This window comes from Atractosteus spatula, chromosome 9 (genome assembly GCF_055471065.1).
Source record: "Atractosteus spatula isolate fAtrSpa1 chromosome 9, fAtrSpa1.hap1, whole genome shotgun sequence".
NCBI lineage: Eukaryota > Metazoa > Chordata > Actinopteri > Semionotiformes > Lepisosteidae > Atractosteus > Atractosteus spatula.
Window position 1 is genome coordinate 9,125,430 of NC_142714.1, and position 24,488 is coordinate 9,149,917.

Below are 24,488 nucleotides of genomic sequence, written 5' to 3' on the forward strand. Positions count from 1 at the left end.
GGAGTATGTTTTCTGCGATAAAGACACTACATAAAATAAAGGTTATTATTAATCTGGAGATGTAAAAACACTAAGGTGTCAAATCCCCAAACATCAGCAGTGCAGTGCTGCTGCTAATCCAATCACAAGCTTTCATTTGCTTTTGCCTCCCAAGTGCGCTTGCGAACTTCCGGCGACCTCTGATTGTGATCTCTGGAACCACAGAACGAGCCAAGGAGACGATCGGGAGGCGGGGGGGGGGGGAATCACATTAGCCTAATTTGCAGTAGTTCCACATTTTACACTTTGACACCCGCAGTGCCAGCTAAAGTGATGAAATCATTAAGCAAGTGCTCAAGCATCGTCTCCATCGCAGGTTAGCACTGGAACCCACGACACGGACGCATCTCTCCACAGAGGGGGATGTCCTCTTGTCTTACTGCCGTGGTGTCTCTGTGGCACGGTGCTCTGCTAAGATGTCATAACTTATCCACCGTTATGTGTCATTCATTTCAGTTCTTTTCTTTGCAGCATTAAAAAAAAGAGAACTGTTTTAAGCCTTCTCGCACTCTTAAATACATTTGGAATGAATTACTGTACATTGCAATAATTCTTAAAGGGTGGCTGTGGGACACATTGTCTTTGAGCATACTCTTTTTCCTTGTGCATCTTTCAGATGGTTGCCACCTCTTTAATTAATCTTTTGATCTAAAAAGGCAGAGCCAAGCAAAAGTGTTTCATTTGTGTTTTTTATTAGGGAAAGTTTATTCAGTGTCATGGAATGCAGGAAGACAGCCCTACCGAATGTGTCTTTTCATAAATTTGAGGTGTTTTCCTGTCTCTGTAAACTGACCACTCAGCCAAAGTCATGTCACACAATTACAGTGGCTCACAAAATAACCACATCACTCAAATTTTCACACAATAAAGGTGTCGTGTGCTTAAAGTTCATTCAGAATCCTGAAGAGGTCATTGAACATTTCCTCATCCTGAAGAATGAGGTCATGCTGACAATTCAAGATTGATTGTTAGGAGTGTTTCATGAGTGCATCTTCAGAGATGAATTGGACCCAATGCTACAGAGCTAGAAGGATTCAATGTGGTTTTCAGGAGTTCAGGAGAATTTGGGTTCTGATTTTCAGAATGATTTATCAGGTTTTCTTAATGTGCTGTGATTTTCTCTGGCTCAGGGTCGCCTTGTAAGATGCACTCATCTAGACTGCCAGAATGATCTCAGATGTCCAGCTTTCACCTTAGTAATCAAAGCCTGGTAACTAATCACGGTAAAGGCTCTTTGTGAGATACACTGTCACACAGTAAAAAATGAATTCTAAGTAAAAACAAATTGAAATGTGTCCTTATCTTGTAATTAGATAATAAATAACATATGTTAGGGATCGTGCTGGCATTTCTTTATTTTCTTCAGAACAGGACAGAGCCATTATATCAGTGTTTCTGGATGATAAGGACTGTGCATGTTCTATTAGATTGAGTGAAAATGAGATAATTTTATTGGTACTCGAAGGCAAACTAGCTTTATTCTATAACCAGAACATCTGTATTCTGTGCATATACAGGATATTGCATTTATAGCCTTTGCTTCCATTTTCTGTTACAGTGTCGTGATTTTACACATACCAGGACAAGTGGCATGTTGTGTACCTGCCACTTCATTAGTATTCTGTCTGTCTTTCTTAAAAAGAGAAATAATTAGAATCCCAGTCTGTGAGATCACTGACCCCGCGTTAAATATTCATATGTTTAGAAGTCTGCCAGGCCTCAGTGTGTCACAATAGACTAACCAGGCGTGTTACACATATGGGAGAGCACTCATTTCTTTGACATTTGCTGTTTTTTTTTCTTTTTTCTTCCAAATTGACCATATGCTTTTGGAAACTTTTGTTTTATTGCCTTGAATCTATTTTTTCTTTCATCCCTCATCAAATGAACATCATCTGCCCTGGCGCAAATGTGAAACTGCACTATGCACCTTCCTTTCTTTTTTGTGGCAAAGAAGAAGCCATATTGAGATATCTGCTGGTGTTATATTGTTCTACTCAGCTGTAAAACTGGAGAACTGTGACTTAAGATCAAATGTATAAGTTCTCTGATTTATCATGCCTAATGAGATGTCGCAATTGACCTGGGTTGTGATCATCAATTGGTTTTACGAAGATGGCGTTGAGCACACGTTTTACTGTAAATCATGCTTAATGTGTTTCTCTCAACATTTGCACCAGCAAAACAGCATTTCCGAAACTGTAAAGTGATTAAAGAAAAGTGTATCACAGAGGTAGACCTTAAAGAACTTCCGGATCTTCGGGAACTCCACGGATTTTTTTCATTTAGCATAAAATTAAGGACAAAACCTTTGCTCAGCCCTGCAATTAATGCAATGCCTGAAATGAAATCGATTAACTGTACATAACTTGACTCTCCGGTGAATAATTTCATTCTTTATAGCTATAGCTTGTTTGGGGAGGGGGAGTTGAATATGACTTGGCACTGTCGGTTATTTCTCTACCTGCGCAAAGCAAGATCTCTTCCTTGAAGACACATCCCGATAGAGTAAGAGAGCTAACAGGCCCATGTGTCCCTTGCGGCAGGGGTGCGCCTGGACCGCGTGCGAGGGGGGCGACAGAAATACAAGCGGAGGATGGACAGCGAGAGCAGTGCATACCTGGGCCTCACACTGCCGCCACCAGCAAAGAAACCATGTGGGTATTGTGCTTCCTGTCCTGTTCGCTGTCCCCGTGCTGCGCACCTCAACGCAGCTGAGAAAGAAAATGCACTCGGCATTGAATCGGAGATTTGCGTGTCCTGCATGCTAAGAGACACTGAAACAGTAGGGATTTCACAACTACACCTGGTTACAATCAAACTTTTGCAAATCAGTCTAAAAAAAAACTTTAGACTGATCTCCTAAATTCTGCAGAAAAGGAAAATGCACTAAAGCAACTGTAAGTACCTTTCCTGATGTGATCCAGTAGCTGGAGCGAAATGAGTATGATTACTCATTTTTAATTTCCCATTCTCTACTGCAGTACCTGCTAATGTACATTAAATTGAGGTGTTCAAGAAACAATCCTGTGATGCCCGTTATTCTGTGAGGGATTACTTTTCAGCCTGCCACTACAGAATATGTCTGAACCATCCTGAATGTGCTTGAAATCTGCAATACCATAAAATGCCATTTTGCACTGTAGCTAACCGCCCGGCAACAATGCTCTTTCTATTCTGTCAGTGACAAAAATCGTGTCTCACCTCCTGGTGGCGGAGCCAGAAAAGATCTATGCAATGCCAGACCCTACGATGCCCGAGAGTGACATCAAGGCTCTGACCACACTGTGTGACCTGGCTGACCGTGAGCTCGTTGTCATCATCGGCTGGGCAAAACATATCCCAGGTAAGACAGAGGCTGTCATTCAGCTCCCTTCTGCGTCTTTTGCGCACATACACTGTCGTTACATTTGCAACGTACCACAAAATAAAATGTGTTTCCATTTTGTTTTTAAAAAGTTTCATGCTGTGTACATGGGACACAAAAACCATTACAAATATGTTCACGATGCACATTAAACGCTAATGTGGTGTTTATACCTTTTTTATACATGACTAAGAGCCGAACTACCACCTACAAATGGGAGAAGACCACCCGTCCCATCTAGGCTGTTTGGCAGTTAGTAGTTATCTGGATGTCATCCAGACATTTATTGAAAGAAGCCTTGCTATTGGCTTCCACAACCAGGCTGTGTGGCTCGTTCCATATTCCCACAAACCACTGGGTAAAGAAATGCCTCTTACTGTTGGTTTTAAATGCACTTCCATGCAGATTCCTCTTATGCTCTCTGGTTCCTGTTTCCTTGATTTAGATGAGTTCTTTTCATGAAGGTGCTGTATTAACCACAACTTGTTCCTCTGCAGCTTCCAAATTGCTACAGTTCCCAAATCCATACAGAATATACAATATATTTAATATACGTATATACTCTACTTTTCTTATATGCATTCTAGGTATTTTTTTGCCTACCTTTATTTTTCTTATCAAGGCTATAACTGTGGTCACCCATCCCTTAAATCTGTGATCACTTAGCTAGTAATGCTTATGGTAGGCAGATATGCCCAATGGGAGAGCCCCAGACCATTAGAAAAATGAAGCTGGTTTCTTATTGGATGAGTATAGTTAAAGTGAAGCAAATAACCCTTGTAAGTTATAAACCACTGCTTTCAGCCTCTTATGCAGTTAGGATATCATTTAATTGTGGATATTGTGCCTAGTGTAATAAAACTCCACCATAAAAAAAGCTTTGACACAGCCCATTTGGAGTTAAAGTGCAGTGGGTGATGAGTGAGTATTTTTAATGGCCTCCCTGCTCTCGCCCCCCTGGATTCTCTCTTTGGGATGCTAAAACGCCTGAGTGGTGCCACCCCACCCCCCAGGACTGTAATTAACTTTAGCTGCCAATGTGCACCTGGGGGAGAATCAAAGTCATCTTAAAAAGTCGAATCAATAAACTGCGGCTAAATGCACAGAGTGAAGCCCTGATTTAAATGGGGACGGTCTGTTGGGCTGGGTGGCAGTGCAGAATTGCTCTGAAGAGGGGGGAAGGCCCACTAGCTGAAAGACGAGAGGTACGCTGTACAAAATGAGCGATACTGAATTATTGATGGGAATGTTTTTTATTTTTTCCCATGTCAGAAATTGTGATTGTGGATCTGGTATTTCATTAGCCTTCTAAGGTATTCACACAAAGTTTAATCAGTTTTGATTGAATTTTGATGCAAAAATAAAATTGTTATGCACTCATTTGAAATATATGTGGTGTGGCACATTTTATCTTGCAATACTCAATTGCAAAAACAGTTCAATAGCCAATACACCACCTTGAAATATTATGCAATGCTGACTATCTGTGTAAGATCTGATGTAGCCCTTCATTAGACTAGGCAGTCCCTGTGCCTACTGTTCCCCGTCTCTGATCATGACCACCGTTTCACAAGGGGACCATGTGGGAATTCTCACTGTGCCAGTACTTCACAGACAGCCATGTGGTGGATCTCCACTGAGTCCAAAACCTCCAGCAGCCCTGCTTACCTGGTTGTCTCACATACCTTGTTCCAATGATGGATTGCACCAACTATCTGCAGGGACAGCTAGGCCAGCCTCGGTGTTATGAAACAGTTTCAGTTTTTTGGGGATTGCCTCTAATCAGGTGCAGGGGGAGGTGTTATCTCGTAAGGAGATTAGACTGATGGTCTCACAGTAACCCCCCCTTGGACTGAGCAACCGTGTTTTGCTGTGTCGGCAGGGAGCAGTTTAGAGACCAGATTATTGAGGAGTGGATCACAACTGACCCAATAACTGAGCCAAAAAATCTGATTCGCTGTGACCTGTACCCCTGGTACCCCAGTTTCCGCAACCAGTTTCCCCTTTAACACAGTACCCCAGCTTTTGTCTTTAACAAACGCTTTAGGTAGAGCTGAACACTCCTTGAAACAATAAATCCTACCAAAAAAACTGCAGCTCAGTTTTATATTGTTGTTAACAAGCCCTGATTATTTTTAGCTTAGTTATTGGGGTTTCTAAGCACATGACAGAATCCTGTGTCCTTCAATTCATGCATGGAAATGCTGTTACTTCCTGTACCCTTCCAAATGGATTTGTTTTTTTTTCTTTTTAAAGAATCATGGTGCAGAAAATTGCAATCCTGTTTGCATTACCGTAGTAAGAATGAAATTAACAGCATGTGAAGTATAGTTTGTCGTAGATGGGTTTCAGTTGTGTGCCTCTGTATGTACTTGTCATTCGCACAGAGTAAATCTGTTCACAGAAGCTTTTTTGAAACCTTAAGTGGATGAGGGAATTCAGTATCATCACCATTATTACTTAATATTAGTTACTAGCAATAATGACAAATATAATCAAGTGTACATAGAGTTTGGGGCTGAATTTCAGTGCATGCAGCAACAGTTTTTACCCTTCATATTTCCTTATTATATTAGCCCTAATATTTGCAAATCCATACCAAAAAAGTCCTCGCTTTGCTTTGGAGGGGATAAATATCATAACAATTGCTCCACTAAGACGATTAGCATAAGCAGATTAAAATGTGCTTGTCAGGTTGTAAACACAGTAGGCTGAAAATCCCAGCCATTTCACAAATGTAAACATAAACAATAAGTGTACACATTTTTATTTACAGTAAAGCTTGTTGGACATTGCTGCAAAGCTCACTGTAAATCTTCAAGGGGCAGGGATATGGGCAACATAACAATTTTACGGTCATACTGTTTTTACTTTAATGCAGTAGAATTAATTGGATATGTAAGTTTGTGTTCATACTGTACAAAGCGATTAAATTCTTGTTAATGCTGCTTACCATTAGCTGGTTAATTACATTAATCTGTATCAGAACTAGTGAAATAGAATCAAATTCATATTTGTTTTACCACCTTTAAATTGTTACTTTGTCCCTTACTGAAAATCCTCTAACTTTAGTTAGTTGAGCATTTGTTACATTAAGGATATTTCAATAGCATTGCTGTGGATGTTGGTCTACATATAGATCATTTAGGAACTGCTACAAATAGGGTATATACTGCAATTGCAAAGATGGCATGTGGAATACTTTTGAAGCTGCAAGTGACCGCGGTTTTTTAGTGGTTTATCCAGCAAACATTTAAAAGAAATATTTCTTTGTAGGGTATGTAATTTCCTTATCTAACCCACCTCTGCCAAATTCCCCTCCCCCCCTCCCCCAGGAAACAACACCAGTCCATTTCAGGGATTACCCCCAGAAATGCTGTTCCCCACTCATACAGCAGGATGGGCTGGAGAAACTGGGGTCAAGCACCTCATTCAAGGTACTACAGTAGCATCTGCAGTGGGGACTTGAACCCCAAACTCACCAGAGACCTACCCACTACGCTGTGCAGCCCCATAGCTCTTTGGGAAGAATCAGGGAAGTACTGTAGGTTTTAGGTCTGTTCATTCACAGTATTCATAGTGTTTATCAATCAGCAGAGGTATAACGTCTACAGAGATTTCCTGCGGGCTTTTCAGCACAGCACAGTCTGATCACACTGTTCTTCTTTCTATAAAGAAACCAAATTGCTGATTGGATTCTGATGGATTTTTTTAGGCCCTGGGCTTTGGAATTAAAAAAGATTAACAGTTCATTATGAAGTGGGTTGCATCGATTAGAAAAAAGGCAGACATCCAATGACCAAGTCAAAAGGTAACAATAGACGTGTCAAGATAATTGGTGCTTAGTCCACTGATTGATTTTTCATAGCTCCTTATTCTCACTGATATTTAACAACCCTTTTTTAAAAAAAAATTACATTTGAATTGGACTGCCAAGGAGTGGCCAATTTAAAATGGAAGTTACACAAATAAAGCTAAAAAAAAATAACTAAAAGAATGTAAAGCAGGAAATATAGTGTAAATTTGTAAACTGTTATTTTTCCTAATATTGTTATGGCTTTCTAGTTTAAAATATTTTTAAACTAGAAACTTTAAACTTTAAAAAGGAAAGGTTCTAAAAACAGTTGTTAAATGAAATTTGGTATATAAATCAAGTCATAATTTATTATATAATATGGGTATAGTTGCCATTTTGCAATGTTTTTAATATAACAAGTAATGAATAGTATTGTGAACATTGATACATAAAATAATGATTCCCATCAAGGTTACAATCAGAATAACAGAGTCATTTTAATTTACATTAATTCACACGGACTGTGGGCCCTATATTCAATAAACTTATAAAGACAATCCCCATAATATCCTGTGAGGAGCTAAGCACCTACTGTAAATGTGTTGAATATGGGTCCCTTTCTGTTTAACATTTAATATATATGTGAACGTCTTTATGTAAATATAAAACAGATTTATAAATAGTGTAGCCACAGAGCATTGTACATTGTACATTGTATCATGTTCATTCAAGTGCCTTAGCCACCCTACTTAATAATAATCATGTGTTGTTATTATCACCTGATTTTAATCTTCCACCAAATTATTTGTAATTACAAGAGCAATGTAAAATTGTCCTTTAAAATGTATTTCTTTATGACATACAGCACCGCTGGTACCTAATACAGTTCTAATTTAATTGTTTATTGGTCATTATGTTAATGAGAATAAGACAGTAACAGATGGCTGACTATTACTAAGGAACTAAAGACCTTTGACACACAGTGCTGTTTTTAGCAGAGTATTCAATCTTTCATTCTTTGAAAGACAGGGAACTTTAAAATGCTGACGACTCAACAACAAACATGCCTATACAGTATATATATCCTTGGTGCATATTGTGTGCACTGTATTAAGCTCCTTGACTGGACAATCGTGTGAATGTCATGTGCATGGATTGTCATCCAGCTCAGATTTTCATTGTGCAATGGGAGCACATTCCCAGACCAGACTAGCACAGCAGGGACTACTAGCTATTCTGCTAGCTATTGTCTGCATGGTCTTCCCAAATGCTTTCGGTATATTGGTTGAGACTCTTTGATAATACATTTTTCTGTCTTTTGATCACTGTGTAAATTTAAATCAGTCAATTTCTTTCCAAAAGTGATGGGTATACACAATGTAACACTGCACTGTTTCTATCAGTGTTAAATAATAGAAATTCTCAGTATGGAAATGTGACACAAGTTTACTTAAGTATGCCATTCAGTATTAGAAGTAAAGCTGAAAAATAGAGATAAGGAACACAACATGTCTTTCAGGTGTGACATCTTTTTTTTTCAGTGTATTACTCACATTTACTTTTTCCTTTGCAGCAAACCTACACTGATGCAGCTCCCTGCTCCAACTCTTTCAATGTTGTCCTTTTCTTAATTATTAATACCAAGATTAATTTACTAAGATAAACTTAGATTCATTTAGTACTTAAAATGTGTTTTACATTGAGTTTAAAAGCATGTATTCCACTGGCCATTTAGAAAGCAAACTGCAGGATATCACCTTTATAACATAGTACAGTAGCTTGTTCCAGATTTCTACAACCATACATTGTAGAAGGGTTGTTCTCAATTTTAAATACACTTCTCCCTTAGATTCCTCTTGTGTTTCACTGCTTGTTCCAAATAAGCTCATAGGGTCAACTTGGTCAATACTTTGAGGATTCTGAATACTTGAATCAAACCCCCTCATAGTCTTTTCTGTCCAAGACTGGAAGGATTACAATATTTTAGCCCAACAGTGTAAGACAGTAGTTGGTTACCTGAACGAATTCCAAGCAGTAAATGTTTTCAATCCTTTTTGTATCACAGTGACCAAAACTGGACCCAAATATTCTAAATGAGATCTTACTAATGCTAAATATCTTCTGGCCTCGCATATTTAATATCTGCTGCAAAAATACTTGAGCCTGGGTAATCCTCTCATTTCAAGAGGAATACTGTTCTGAGCAGTGACTAGTGCTTTCTCCTAAGCCTGTTTTCCCTAAATGTGCACTACAGTTTCAATCGTGTGATGAATTTCAGAGTGCTTTAATATGCTAACTCTTAAATTGGATCCCTTGGCAAACTACAGTACAATCATGTTTTGGGAGACAGAGATGCAGTATATCTATCTATCTGTGTGTGTGTACGTATAGTGCTTTCAGGATTTCATAATGAACAACACAAAACATCATGTTACAGAACAATGTGCAGACTGGATAAAATGCCCTGCTGAAAAAAAAAAGACATATTCTTATCTTTATAGTGTTTATTCAAACTTCTATAGTCAGTTTTGCAAATACTCCTCCGGCAGGGACTACTCAAACTACATGCTACCTGTAGTGTGCCGTGAGCTTCTGGCACTTCTTAAGGGTAATTTTAGACCATTCCTCCAGGCAGAATTGCTAAAGGCCCTTCAGACCCTTTGTGTGAACTGCTTGCTTGAGTTTGAACCAAAAATGTTCAATTGGATTGAGGCCTGGAGACCAGGATTATTTTCATGCAACGTTGGCCAGTTTTCCAAGCTTGAGATTTTGGACAGAAGAAAATGGGCGTTTGGTCAAAATATCCTGGTACTTGTTGGAGGTCATGATTCCCCCTGCCTTAACAAGGGCTCCAGGACCTGCAAATTCAAAATGACTCAAAAATAAAATACACCCCCTTCTATAGTGCACAGTTTTCTCAACATGACCTTCTGTTTCATTACGCCAAACATAATGCTAATGAGCATGTCCAAAAAGTTACATTTTGGGATCTTTAGACTATAAGAAATGGTGCCAATTGTCATTCAGATGTACTTCGGAAAATTTGAGTTACCTTTTTGTGGTTCACCCTCAGAAGAGGATTCTTTGCAACCCAGCACTGAATGCCACCTTCACACCTGTAACGTCAAGGGGTAGCTTTCCAACCTCTATACACTGAAAATGGCACTTTGTATTTGTGCCAGCAGCTCTATCACCCTGCAACTCACAGCTGGCAGCCCACTGAAGCTCAGGAGGTATGAGCCTGGCTAGTGCCTAGATGGGAGACCCCCTGGGAAAGCTAAGGTTGCTGCTGGAAGAGGTAGGGAGTCAGTAGGGGACTCTCACCTTGCAGCCTGTGTGGGTCTGAATGCCCCAGTACAGTGATGTGGACACTATACGGTAAAAAAGAGACTGTCCTTTGGATAAGATGTAAAACTGAGGTCCTGACTCATTAAAAATCCCATGGCATTTCTCGAGAAGAGTAGGGGTCCTGGCCAAATTTCCCCATGGCCTTTACCAATCATGGCCTTCTAATAATCCCCATCTCTGAATTGGCTTCATTACTCTGTTCTCCTCCCCACTGATAGCTGATGTGTGGTGAGCGTACTGGCGCACTTTGGCTTCTGTTGCATTCACCAGATGGGTGCCACACATTGGTGGTAGTCGAGGGGAGTCCCCGTTGCCTGTAAATACTTTAAAAAGCACAATATAGGTGTAAGGGATAATTATTAATTATTCTTGTGTCGGAGATCTCCAATGGTCGCACCTTTTGTGAACCACTTGTCTCACAGGTCAGGGTGGCACAATGCACCTCAGGCCGCCTCTCCCTGGCAGGGTGGCCCCTATACCAGTAGTTTTGAATTTCTTAATAACGGGCACAACAGTGAAAAGTGGTAGATTATGCTTTTTGTACATATTTCATAGCCATCTCCCATCCTGGAAGTGGAAGTCAATAACTTTGCCTGCAGTCTTCGAAGAGCTCTCTGACCTTAACCATGATGATGCATGATACTACCGATTGATTTCCGTGTATTACTTTCTTTTATACTCCAGGAAAAACTGACATCTTCACAGGCATTCAGAAAGTTCTGGAGACTGCTGGTGCTCTTCCAAAGAGCAGAATGTTACTATAGATTTGTTTTTTGTTTTCTGGATTTTATTTAAAGGAATAATTAGAAACGTAATTAAATGTGTTCAGTGTTAACATTTTAAGAACTGTTTTAAGTATGACATCTTATCCAATCCATTACTCTTTGTGTTACATTTTGTTCTTCTTTTTTGCATTGAATATGAATAAATCTGGAGGGCGCTGTATTTACATATGCGAAATGTAAGGGCTTAAACAAAACCTGATTTTGAAGAATTGAAGAGCCCAAGGATGGCACAGTAGCAGACTGCTAAAAAAATATTAATAAGGATAAATACTAATCTAGTGCAGCAGTGTGGCAAACACTGTATTCAGTCCAGTACTGATTACACTGTAATCAGTATTCACCAGTACTGATACACTACCTAAAGTATACATGCACATTGACAAGCATGCTCTGTGTTTTTAAGGGAGATACTTAATAAAGTAACATGAACACTGATTCAAAATGACTATGTTGATGCAGATATTTTGCATTGTGTATGATGTTACCTATTCATTTTTTTCTGCAGCCTGTTTTCTCTTTCCTATTAAATTGTGAAATCTACTTACTGTGTTGCCAGTCTGATCCCACTCAAGCTGTGTAATCTCCTTGTAATAGAGTGTGAATACAGCAGGGCGATAAATCAGCACCTCATCAGCGCACTTTATTAAATATAGAGACCAACAGACAGCTTTTAGTATATTCAATTTACTGGCTGACGTAGACTTATAAAGATAGATTGAGTAATCAAGGCGAAGCTGCAACTAAACCTGTGTAAGCTGGCCTGGAGTCTGGGAATTGAACCACGGAAGAGGTGAGGGGGTTGAGAAAAGACCCTAATGGCAGGGAGAGCAGAAGAGGACAGGGCAGACAAGCAAAGTGTACAAAGAAGACGAGAGCAGATGCTTGGTGTCCATGAGGTGTTGTGGGTGTTTGGCTCTTTGGTTAATTTTTGTTCAATCCCAGGTAACCTTAGAAATTGCAGCATCCTGTATGTAAAAAAAATAAATAAAAATATATAACAGCTTGAGAAAATAAACACATAATGGCCGTGTGGGTCATTTTTAGAGTTTTAGATAGTGTTCTACTTTCATTAAGATCTTATGATAAATATTGCCACAATACAGCACAGGCTGCAAACATATCATAAATATATATGTTACAGTGAATAAATATGAATGACAAATTCCTGTCTTTGTGGATCCAATCCTTTGCTCTTTCATATGCTCCTAAAAGAGAAATTAATGAAACTCACTTTGCTACTGTATATTATCCAGTGTGTTAGTGCTAATCCATACTTCCTTGTGACAGTAGGTTTTTGGTATCTTTCAAATTAAGTAATTAACATTTTACTCTGTGATCATACTGCAGTACCAGTTACATTTGTAATTCAGCTAATTTTCTATTATCTTGTCTGCAATATTCTAGTAATATTTAAGAAAGTTTTGTAGTTGCAAATCAATTTTGTGAGAGAATTATGAAGTTCTTGGTAGAATGACTTATACGGTATATTGCCAGTCTTTAAAGAAAAATTAGGTACTTGTAGGCGATTTGAAAGTTACGAGGTGGCTATGCTCTGAGATGAAACACAGGAAAGTGATTAACAGTTAGCAACCTTCATTTACAGTGGTGGTAGTTTTTAAATGAAATTAATTCCACACAATGCCGGCAATTCGAATCATATTTTACTAGAACTCTGGGCCAGCGAGATCCATTTAATATAAAATAAAAGATACTAGACTCAAGGGACTTCTAATAGCATCAGAAAAAAGAGGTCATTGGGTTATAGGGCTTGGATTTGATTGGGATTAAGACAAGGGGATTATTTAATATCTTAAACCTCGTAACTTTCATAGTCCATTGGCCAAATTGCTCATTCCAAGCCCATCAGTAGTGGGGTAATGGGTTTGCTATGGCTTTATAAATGAAGATACATCTTATATAAGGGGGCTGGATGAATTCAGGTTAGTTGTAATGCAGATTCAAAGTTCTGGAAAGGGTCTGATTAGGCAGTTCCAAACACATTTACATTTTAAACTAATGGTGCCGAGAGATAATGACAGGAACTGGGGAACAGGCTCGCATCTAGCCTGTGCTTCCTTACTTGCAGGATGGCGTTGAAGCTATTACTTTGAAAATTTCCGATGATCCGGTTTCAGCGGAATGAAAAAGGAGCAAGGGCTGGAGCTGAGCTCGCCGCCTGGCAGCTGTCCACCTCAGGTTTTCAGTGCGCAGTTTCGGTCTCTTTAGAGAAAAGCGCAACATGTTGGAGAAATCAGATTTTCTCCTGGCACGGTTTCTGCAGGTTTTGCAATTCTTAAAATATGAAATGGGAATGACAAATGCAGTTTTATATTAATACCCATCAATGCTGTCTCCATTGAAAGCCCAGGGGCTACATTACGTGCACACATTCCCTGTTGTTCAATTTGCATAAACCACTACCAAACTTTACTAACCACCAAATGGGCCAAATGCCCTCCCCTTGTTGTTAACTGACGTTTTTCCTCTGAAACCCATACTTGCCAGTTAATCAGAACTATGGCACTGTGGCTGTCATTGCACGAGTGTTAACAAAAGTGTTGTTTTAATACATAAGAATAATATGTAGATGTTTAAGTGCCAAATTTAAAGGAAGAACTAGGGGGAGAAAATGATATGTGACGTACAGTAATAACATGATATGCAACTTACATGCCTTATAATGGAAGGTACATTGGCTGCTCGCTTTATTTCTATTATACTTCTCTTCTACGGAATTTTATATAGTATTTTGTTTGAAAATAAAATGTGCGTTAAATATATAAAGAGTCCTCTCCAGCACCAAATCTGTTTTTCCAGTGATATGGGTTTGTTTGCGAGACCTCCTGCCTTTTGCCTCTGGCATTACTGTAGGTAAAATATTCATCACTTCAAGGCTACTTTGGAGGAGGATGGCTTTATACATTTCTCCAAGGTTCAGGTCGAATTATTTATGTCAAGTGGTACAATTTATTGCAGCGCATGTATTGATTAGGTCTTGCAAATGCTGTCATGTATATTGAAGAAGAATTGTAGCTGCTGGCTGTAGGCTGTAGATAAAACAAACAGGCACACAGCAGGTAGCATATATTTTGAAAAATGATCTCAACAATTATTTCAGTGTGTAGAACCCGAACTTCTTTTTAAAACTCTCTTTTGATTACATAGAAAATAAAACCTGGAGTACAGTATATCTTCATTTTGATAGAAGGGATATTAGTCATGGTACTACGTAAGGTGCACTTTGAATAAAATCTGGCAAAAAAAAAAACACCACATCCTTTTGAACAATTTGATTTGGAAGCATCTGGGTTTTAGGTGCCGGATTTATAAATAGACGCTCAAAGAGCACTTTGCTTGTTGAAGTAAGATTGCTGGTGGTTAAAAACTGCAGCTTTGGGGTTGCCTAGCTGTCTGATTGTTGGCTGTGATAGATCTGTCCCTGTCCAGTAAGAATTACTCTCGCTCTCGGGGAAGAAAAAAAAAGGCCAGGAGCTCTGATTGAGAATGAAATACGAGGGGACTGCATCTGGAGGAGCAATGGAGTCTCGTAATTACATCTCCTTTTATTACCAGGACTAATGGCCCTCAGGGAGATGGAAACAATAATAAATTAATAGAATATGAACTCCGCTCAACAGAAATTAGGAGATTTTAATTCTAGTTCTAGCTCTGAAAAATTAAACGCCCGCTGATCACTTGAGCAGTCCGTCTTCCCAAGTTTGATCGTGGACCGGACAGTACAATCACTCCGGCGGTCTTTTTGCTGGCTCTCCCACCAGTTCTTTAAGCAAAGACTTTTTTTTTTGGTGGGAGAAAAAAAGCAATAAAAGAAAGTGGAAACGTATGTGTCTGAAGGGACAAGAAAGTGAAGCATTTTAAAAAAGGTGGTGAGAGGAGGAGGAGGAGGAGGAGGAGGGGGGGAGTATCTCTCGCCTGTATGATTCCGGACAGATTTGTTTTGAGATAAACATGACAGTTTGAAATTTATCAAGTGAGAAGGAGAGATTGTCCCCCCGCCCCCCCTGTTCACTTTCCTTCTGCCTTTTTTTTTTCGTTGCTGGAAGCTAAATAAATGGCATTCCTCTGAGAGGGCCAGAGAGCGCAGATACCGGCTGTGATGATTATATAGACGCGCTCAATTTTAATCACGTCCAAAAATCTATTTATCTTTTTACTGTCACCTTCACTATTTAATCTCTTTTTTAGGCGATTCTCCCTACCTGCCTTCCTTGTTTCTACACGGGGCTGTAGAGGTTGTCTTTGTGTGCTGGTCGGGAATCGGACCGTGCTGTGGAGTTTATTTGCATAACAGACGGTGAAATTTGTGTCGCCACTGTGTGAACGCACTTAATTGAAAGGCTATGAAGTCAGACGGGGGGTCGGTCAAAGAGGTAGTTTTAGCAGAGAAACTCAAGAAGCTGCCAAAGAACAATCTTACTTGTTTATTCAACAAATGCTTTATGACACAGTGTTTTGCTTTGCCACAGGGGTTCAGGTGCAACCACGTTAGCATAGATATTTCGGTTTGTGTTTTACATTTTCGTGAAAGAATCAGAATCGTATATTGTGTATGGTGGGATTTTGTTAAAAGTCTCATCTGTGATAAGAAACAACTTTTGTGGCTGTGTGTCTTTTATGAGCAGCCGCTCATGAATTATGGAAATAAATAACACACGAACTAGGAGGAGGTGGAACTATATAAGCATTACTGATCACGCTTTGGTCAAAATTAGCATCGACTGTAAAATAATATTAGTAAAATAATTACTGTTGAGCTCTTAAACCGTGTAGTGCACTTGGGCTAATTTCCAGGGAAACAAAAATTTCAAGGGTAAAAAACAAATAAAAAAGTAAGACAACGGAGAGTTAAAACAGTTTCTTCCCTTGTGTTGAAAACCGCCGTGAGCCGTTAATATGAGAAGTTTCACTTCGACCAATGTCGTTTCATGCGCCATCAAACCAGGGCTACCTTCGTCGGATCTTTGCTTTGTGTTAGGTTTTGGTGTTAAACAATATAGCGCACGAAACTTATTCTCGTCCATTTTCTAGTGTACAATATTCACCCAGGTCTGCTTTTTTGCAGAGCGGAAAGAGGATATCGTGAAAAATGACTCATTTGACTCAATTACTCATTTTTCTTGGAATAGCATAAGGTAGTTTGTTTATTAACAAATAAAGTGTTCATTTAGTCTTCTAGCTATATAAACTAAAAATATATAAATAACGGCTGTGTGTGATTTGCAATGGATTTTGTTGAAAATCAGAAAGAGCTTTCAGTTTATATATTTGTAACAGTATGAAGCATACACTATACTAATGGTGAGCTTGATTTTGTATAGAGATGTTTGGAAGGAGCAGGTTTATGATGTGCTATAAATACAACAGACTAACTGATTACATTTTCTATTATGCTGAACAAGCTTCACTGTGAAATTTCAGTCAGGATACTGATCTGATCAAATCTGTGTGAATGCATTTTAATCCTGAAGATGTCTCGTCTGGAAAGTCATTCTAGAGCACATTAGACGTAAAATGAGTGATTAACCTCCTGGTGGTGCTGCTGTTGAGTGTCTTTCATTTCTACCTTAGCTGATGGTTTCGGCTGTCACTTCCTGTGTGACAGTATAGAAAATGTCTCTCTCATAGTTGCGACCGTCTGTGTAATAGAAAGTCTTGAGAGAGACAGAGATTCATGGGGTTTTGTAATGATATCTTTTAGACTCTACTGTGGCAGATATTCTCAGCATGTTTAGAAAAAGGCTTAAGGCATTGCTGTGTTGGGCCACATGAAACACTCCAATTGAACAATTTTCATCGTATAATGTTTTAAATACATTTCGTGCTTCTCTGTCTGCATCAATGAAGCCATTAAAAAAAAACAACAGCAGACATTATAGAATGTGCCTTTCGATATGGTTAGTACTCAGCATTTTCCAAGAACAAAATATCACTCCCGGTTTTCTTTTTTTAATTAATTGCCCATTAAACTTTTTTTAAAGAAATGAAGAAAACCGCATCCTGTCAAAAAACCACCGCGTCTGCTGCAGGGTTTGTATTCCTGTTAAGTTTCTCGGCCCACACGACGGATACGGTCGGCGAACATTTGGATGCCTGTCGCCGGACGGAAGTGCCTGTCAGGGCTATAGACATTTTCTTCTGTTTGTTCAATATTGTGTCATGTTTGGTCAGACTGCATAAAACCAGTAGGTTGGAATTGAAGATGTAAATATTGATATTTCATTAGAGGAAATCACCTGCTCAAACAGCACTTAACACAGGCACCTCTGTGCAGGAAGGCTGGAGTGAGAGCTGACCCAGGGAGCTGGAAGTCACTTCATTACTGGATTAAATTGAGTGGAAAAAGCCAGTCAAGACACAAGATCCCATTTGGAGCAATAATTTAGGCTTTAAAGAAAGAGAGGGCGAGGGAGAGAAACAACACGGCCTCTTCAGTTTGACAACAGATTTCGCCAGGACGAATCTGTATCTTTCTACCCTGCAACTATTATTGTCAAAATTGATTATACTGTAGGTACTGTAGGACTTTTAACACTAGCACAGTTCTGTGACTTGTGTTGTAGTTTGTCTGCAAAAACAAAAACACATTTCCATATACAGGACTATGGTATTATTTCAACACAATATGCTTTTCCACTCAGCAAAAAGCTATTTAAAGACATTTTAGGAAACAGGATGAAGGGCAAATTATTGCTCAGGTGCTCATTTCCTTACATCTCTGTCTTGATCAAAACAGAGGCTCTTGCTAAACTAACACGTTAAGGTGTTGTGGTACTGTACATTGGCTGTAGCAACCTATGATTTTGGGGGAGATGCCAGAAAAGAGAAGGTGTTGAAGTTTGAGTTGGACGACGGTGGCGGATGTCCTACCCTCTCCATCACTGCACTTCTGTTTGATCGGACGCCTCTTTTCTTGTGCCTATCGATTCTCTTTCACATTGTGAAGGCAGATTACAATCTGTTAATTAATGTATCCTCGAGCACTCTTTTTGTGTTCATCAGCCTGATAAGAGGAATTGGACACTTAGGTACCCCCTTTTTCGCAGAGCGCACCAACACTGAAAAGTGTCAGGCAGGCCGATAAACATCACCCCAACTCCTCTTGAATGAGATAATGTATATTAAAAAAAACAGACGAGGAGGAAAAAAAAGAAAAAGGGAGAAAGCTGAACAGTCCTTATCCTGGTCAATACAGTAATCATCAGTCTTTTAATTATAAGGGAGCAGATAGCAGCCCGACAGTAAACTTGTAAAAGCAATCATTTTAATCATCAGACTGTGTGAGGGGGGCTAATAGGCTGTCAAAATAGGATGCCTTCAGGCAAACGCACTGAGCGCTCAGAGACTGAGGAGCAGGGAGAAAGAATGAGAGGCATTAAAGAGTTTATTGACAGCTGAGAAAAAAAAGGAGAGATGGGTATCTACTCTTCCTTGTGGCAATTTTCCTTTTTTTCTTAATTTCTGGGACAGAACCTATTTCACTGCCTTTTTTAGGTCTGGTCGTCCATATGCCAGCTGGCATGCAACATAAATATTTTAAATGTAACCAATATTAAAGCTGATCTAAGCAGCCCATTTCTTACCTGTGGATAGTGGCCTAGAGAGTTTCAGTTATTAATGGTTGGCCTACTAAAGTGGAAATTGAAGCGAGGCACAGTGTGCTCTTCCCTACCCTCTAAAATGTGCTGACTTCCCCCTGAGTGGTGGCAGCCCTGATCTCAGCGGAGTTAGCTAACAAGTAATCACTGCAGGTCACTCCTTGTTCCCTGGCGTGGGCCAAGGATTTCCTCCAACAGGACTTCAGGCGCGACAGCAAACACAGAAAGAGTCTGACAACGTTGCGCTTTGAGGTGACGTTTTGTGGGCTCATGCAATGATATGTATGATATTGAAATGTAAAATTGCTCTGAAGGATGGCGCACATATTTCACAGACATGTTTCTGAGGTATGTGACTGCAATTCAAAGAACTCACACGGCCCAAAACCTATCCATGTGAAGTTTGTTGCTCTTCTTACATTTTTATTATATTTCAGTGTTAATAGACGTGCACTCCCAACTAGTGAACACATACAGGACACGGCCACTCTGCTAGTGTGCGAGAGCAAGATCCCCGGAGCGACGGAACTGAAGTGTGTTTATCTTCTCGCTGGCGCAGGTTTCTCCAACCTGTCTCTGGGAGACCAGATGAGCCTGCTGCAGAGCGCATGGATGGAGATCCTCATCCTCAGCATCGTGTTCCGCTCGCTACCCTACGAGGACGAGCTGGTGTACGCTGAGGATTACATCATGGACGAGGAGCACTCGCGCCTCACCGGCCTCCTTGACCTCTACGTCTCCATCCTGCAGCTGGTGCGCAAGTACAAGAAGCTGAAGGTGGAGAAGGAGGAGTTCGTCACCCTGAAAGCCATCGCGCTCGCCAATTCAGGTAGGATCCCGCAAAGTTCCCCTCGCCTCTTCCTCAAAGGCGGATACAGGAAAAGGAACAGCTCTCTTTCACTGGGACTTGGGAAATCCTCCATTGCACCACACATATGTTCACTTTAGAGATGAGGAGACCTGCAGATGTCATTTAATAGATTGATAGGTTCAATAGGGTTGGACTATTGGGGTAGTAGGCATTTTTAAAAACACGGATAATTTATTTAGGACTGTGTCTGGAGAGTGAAGAAAAATCAAATACAGTGCATAAAATATAGAATAATACTTTATCTCCGTTATACGTTATCTGCATGACAGAGTATTGCCAAATTAAGCTTTGACGTTTTCTTAGAACAGTAAGTGTTGGGCGATTTTGTTTTATCCTTTAATGGATGTGTCCATAAGAGACAGCAACACCTAAAAATAAAGTCAAATAAAAAACACCAAGGTCTCTTTCCACAGATCAGGTGTCGGGTTCTTTGACACGCGGATGATAAAGCTTGAGTCTTGAGTTTCAAGAAAAGACCTCACACCAGACAAATGACCTAGTGTATGTGTAAAACACAGTTTTCCATGAATAGTAAATGCCAAAAATCATGTCTGAGCGGGGTTTGGTTTTGTGTGTGTGAACGTGTTTTCACGTTCTAAATCCAGTAATGGATATTAAAAGGAAACCAAAAGCATCCACCAAAGGCCATGATTCTGAGGTTTTAATTTAATACGCTGTGCGTTGTGGTATTCCTCCATTCTCTCTATCTCCATAACAGTAGCTGTAGGGCAAGCCAGCCACAGGAGATAAATTTAGCATTTCATTAGGAGCACAGTGGCTGTCAATAAAATGTGTTAAGTCGAATGGAATGAGCATCACGAAGCGACAGGGCTCGTTTGTTCCAATGAGAAGATGCTGCAACTGTATCGACAGTTTGCTTTTCAGAAGGCAGTCGTGTCCCTCTCTGATCAATGCCCGCCCGGTCTTTTTTTTGTCTCTCTGAAAAATGAAAATGCTGATCAGGAGCTTTGCTTTACTTTCAGATGACAAACCTTTTAGGGAGGGAGAGGGGAGTTGGGGGCAGGGGGTGGGGGGAGCGGGGAGTCCTCTGAACATTTAAACAAGGACTCGGAGAGATCGCTCTCATGGGAAGCACTCAGTCTGACAGCTGTGAAAATTCATAGCCATTGATTTTGTAATTAGCAGTTTATCAATCGAATCGACACAGGTCCTCTGATGGATTGCAAGGAAATTGTTTCTTCAAAGTTATTTTTTTCCCCCTTGGCTCCCCGGTTCACTGGCATGCAAGAACAGATCTTGGCTCACTGTGGCACGCAGTGCTGTTGTTGCTCGGAGATACTCTTTCTTCATCGCCTGCACAAATAGGATATTGGTTTCATATACACAGTAGTTGACATTGTAAATGAGAAATTAGTTTTTACATTTTGAAATACGTTTTAATTTCTTTGCTAAATTGTTTGTTCTTCACACGCACATGGTATCTGAAAAATGCACAATGCTAGTCCAAGACTTGCAACAGAGCACAGAGGAATCTCATAGGAAACAAATGCAAGGTGTGTTCATTAGAAATACTGATTCCTTAAATTACACTGTTAGTCATGATGCAAGTGTGTTATTTTGTTTCCCCAGGACCTGCCCCTTTTATTTCCCATTAAAAAGGAGTCTTATAAAGGTAGTAAAACAAGAACAGTACAAAATGTTTCAAGGTCTTGAGAATACAATTGTTCCAGTCAATGAATTCCTAGAGAATTTAAGAATCTGCCTTTTTATTGTCCTCTGAAGTGAAATATGTATCAAGGTGAGCTGAGACAAAGAGGGAGAGAGAAATGTATTAACATTTCTGCTCAGGAGGACAGTAGAATGAAGGTGTGTAGCAGACAAATCTGTGCCAAATCTCCACAACCTCTGTCCTCTTACATACAGCAGAAGCAGAGGCAGGAGAAGCATATTATCGGGAGTGGGGCATGAGTCAGTGCCCCCTTTAAAGGCTTGCTTAAGACTGCAAAGGCGTGGTGAACCTGAAGGGAAACAGTATATGTACTGTACCACCCAGATTTTAGTACAATAAGCTTTCCTAAGGGTTCTTCAAGGAAAACCTAAGAAAAATTAAGAACTTGTGATCTTCAAGCCATAGTGCTGTGCAGCTTAAATCAATTTCAAATTCACTATTGCCTAAAAAAAACACTCTCTCTGGTGCTGTCAATTCTGGTTTTTCTTAGACGATTGACGTAATTGAACACTATTAGCCAAATTCTCATCTCTGTCACGACATTCTGGTCTGTTCAAACGTGTGGAACAAGCATTGGTTCAGATATAAAATAAAAAAGCGGTCTATGTCCCAGCTTCATTCATTACTTATTATTCTAAAATACAGCAAAAGGAACGAGCTTTGTTCAGATACTCAGAATGCCTTCAAAATCTTAAAAGTTTGTTTCTTTTTTCTTCTTCCCTCTTTAAGTGCCTCTTTTTCTAATATTTTTTAAATACATTTCTCTGTTGATCTGTTAACTGCTGGTATGAAACAAGGAGAAAAAGATGTTTCAGTTTGTTAAAGAGGCATCTTGTTTAAGTTTACATATTTTATATTGCTAAATAAGGCACCTAATATCATGGATAGGGAAGGACAGAAACTTACTGTAATTACAGTAGAATGTTATCAACGTCTGAGAAACAAATTCTATATCCCAGGTAAGACTTAATATAACTGTTTAATATAACTGTGGTGTGCATTCTTCCATTGTAGGGACTGGCCTTTGACAGTCTGATATTCATTCCACACGTGTTCTGTGTTTCTGTCGGATTACATTGATTTTCAGTCAGTTTGGTCTGAGGCAATATGAATTTCAGACCAAGACCACGTCGCTCAAAATTAAGGGTCAGGCTGATTACGCTGAACGTGTGCTTAAAATGTATGTGCTGAACTTATCTTAAAAACGGGGCTCGGATTACGTATAGAATTTAATACCCTTGTCCGCGTGCTTCATTTTTATCTGTCACGGGGGAGAAAAGATCTAATTTGGATCTATTTCTTCAGCAGTTCTGTTGGAAAAACAAAGAAAGCCAACACTGGAAATTTCGGAACGGTTTTCCTTTATTTAAAAGACAAAAGACAAAAAACCAAATGCGCTTTCCTGGCATCTGACAGGGTGCGTTTGGCATACAGCGGGCATCCTGGTTTGTTTGTTTTTTTTGTACCAGGAGGGTGCAGGGGCAGCCAGCAGGAGTGTGGGCTTCTCTCACACAGCGCAGGACGTCCGTCTCATTAAAAAGCTCTCGCTGGCTCCTTTGCAGATTCCATGCACATCGAGGACGTGGAGGCGGTGCAGAAGCTCCAGGATGCCCTGCACGAGGCCCTGCAGGACTATGAGGCCAGCCAGCACCAGGAGGACCCGCGGCGGGCCGGCAAACTGCTCATGTCCCTCCCCCTCCTCCGGCAGACCGCCACCAAAGCTGTCCAACACTTTTACAGCATCAAACTCCAGGGCAAGGTGCCCATGCACAAACTCTTTCTGGAAATGCTAGAGGCCAAGGTCTGATGTACGACCCCCGCGGCCCAGGAAGACATCAAAGAGGCCGATGAGATGAGGGAGGGGTGGTGGGGGAGGGGGGGTGGCGGTGGTGGTGGTAGTGGTGGTGGTTTGGGGGGGGGGGTGGAGAGCTTAAAGACTGTGGAAGCCAGAATCTCTTGGAAATGAGGAAAAAAAAAGGGGAAGAAGATGCAAACAAAAAAGAAACATGCAAACTGGAAAATTAAAGTATAAATATAAATTATGCAGATTAATTTAAAATATATAATAAATGCTATGTACAGTGGTAAGACTTTTTTTTTTTCATGGTCTGTGGTCACATGAGAAGAACAACACCCTCTTTCTATATCTCAAGAAGCAACTACTTCAACGTCTCCCGATGAGCTGCTTAGTTTTTTTTCCCTTCAGTTGTCGCTGTTATTGTTCTTTAATTGGAATGTGCATACAGTATGTGTTGTGTTGAGGCCGAACGTTAGCCAGCTAAAGCTGAGGTTTTTCTCTTGCAAGAGAACTTGGCGATTTAGCTTCCTAGATGCAGTCTTGTATTTGCAGATAGTTATGTCAGCAAAACAATCTGTATCCTAAGAGTTAATTACATAGGATTTTAAGAAACAAAACTTCCTGCAATTATTTTTGAAGTGGCAACTTCTGAACTATACACACGTTTGAACTTGAATAAACCTCCAGAGTGCTTTGTTAAAATATCACTTTTTTGAAAAATGAAAGTATGACCGTATATTTAAGTAATTTGATTTGGTGAGCTATTTTATATCTTAAGTATTAAATCTGGAATGGAAACAGCGAAATATCTGCATTACAATCAAGAGAAATCCTACAGAGAAGTCTGCTTCTTCTATAGAAGGTTTCTATATACTGTACTTGTTGGAGCATTACATTTTACTGTTAATCTAAGAGTCCTGACATGAAGGCCTATCTGTTAGAAGGATTCTCTCTTGGTTGTCTTCTGTGTCTAACACTGGATGTATTGCACTTATACAAACACGGTGGTTTCAAAGGTATCTTAAACTCTGATTTGTTGTAGTTGTTTTTGTTGTTAGAATGTATTTATATGATTTTGATTATTTGGTTTTGGCACTACTTGTGAATTGGGAGGGATGATCATTAGGGATATCAAAGCCATTACAATGAGTGGCAGAATTCCAGGAGATTCCATTTTC

The 24,488-nt window shown here is 39.9% G+C and overlaps 1 protein-coding gene across 1 annotated transcript in view; it reads left to right on the forward strand.

The window, feature by feature from the left end:
• The window catches only part of esrrb (estrogen-related receptor beta), a 65,432-nt gene extending 42,078 nt beyond the window's left edge, over nt 1-23,354 (forward strand). The window contains exons 4-7 of the mRNA XM_088925532.1: nt 2,586-2,696; nt 3,224-3,385; nt 19,511-19,780; nt 23,075-23,354. Coding sequence (XP_088781658.1) covers nt 2,586-2,696; nt 3,224-3,385; nt 19,511-19,780; nt 23,075-23,319 — 788 coding nt within the window. The 3' untranslated portion in view covers nt 23,320-23,354. The remainder of the gene's footprint in view (nt 1-2,585; nt 2,697-3,223; nt 3,386-19,510; nt 19,781-23,074) is intronic.
• Nucleotides 23,355-24,488: the final 1,134 nt, after the last annotated feature.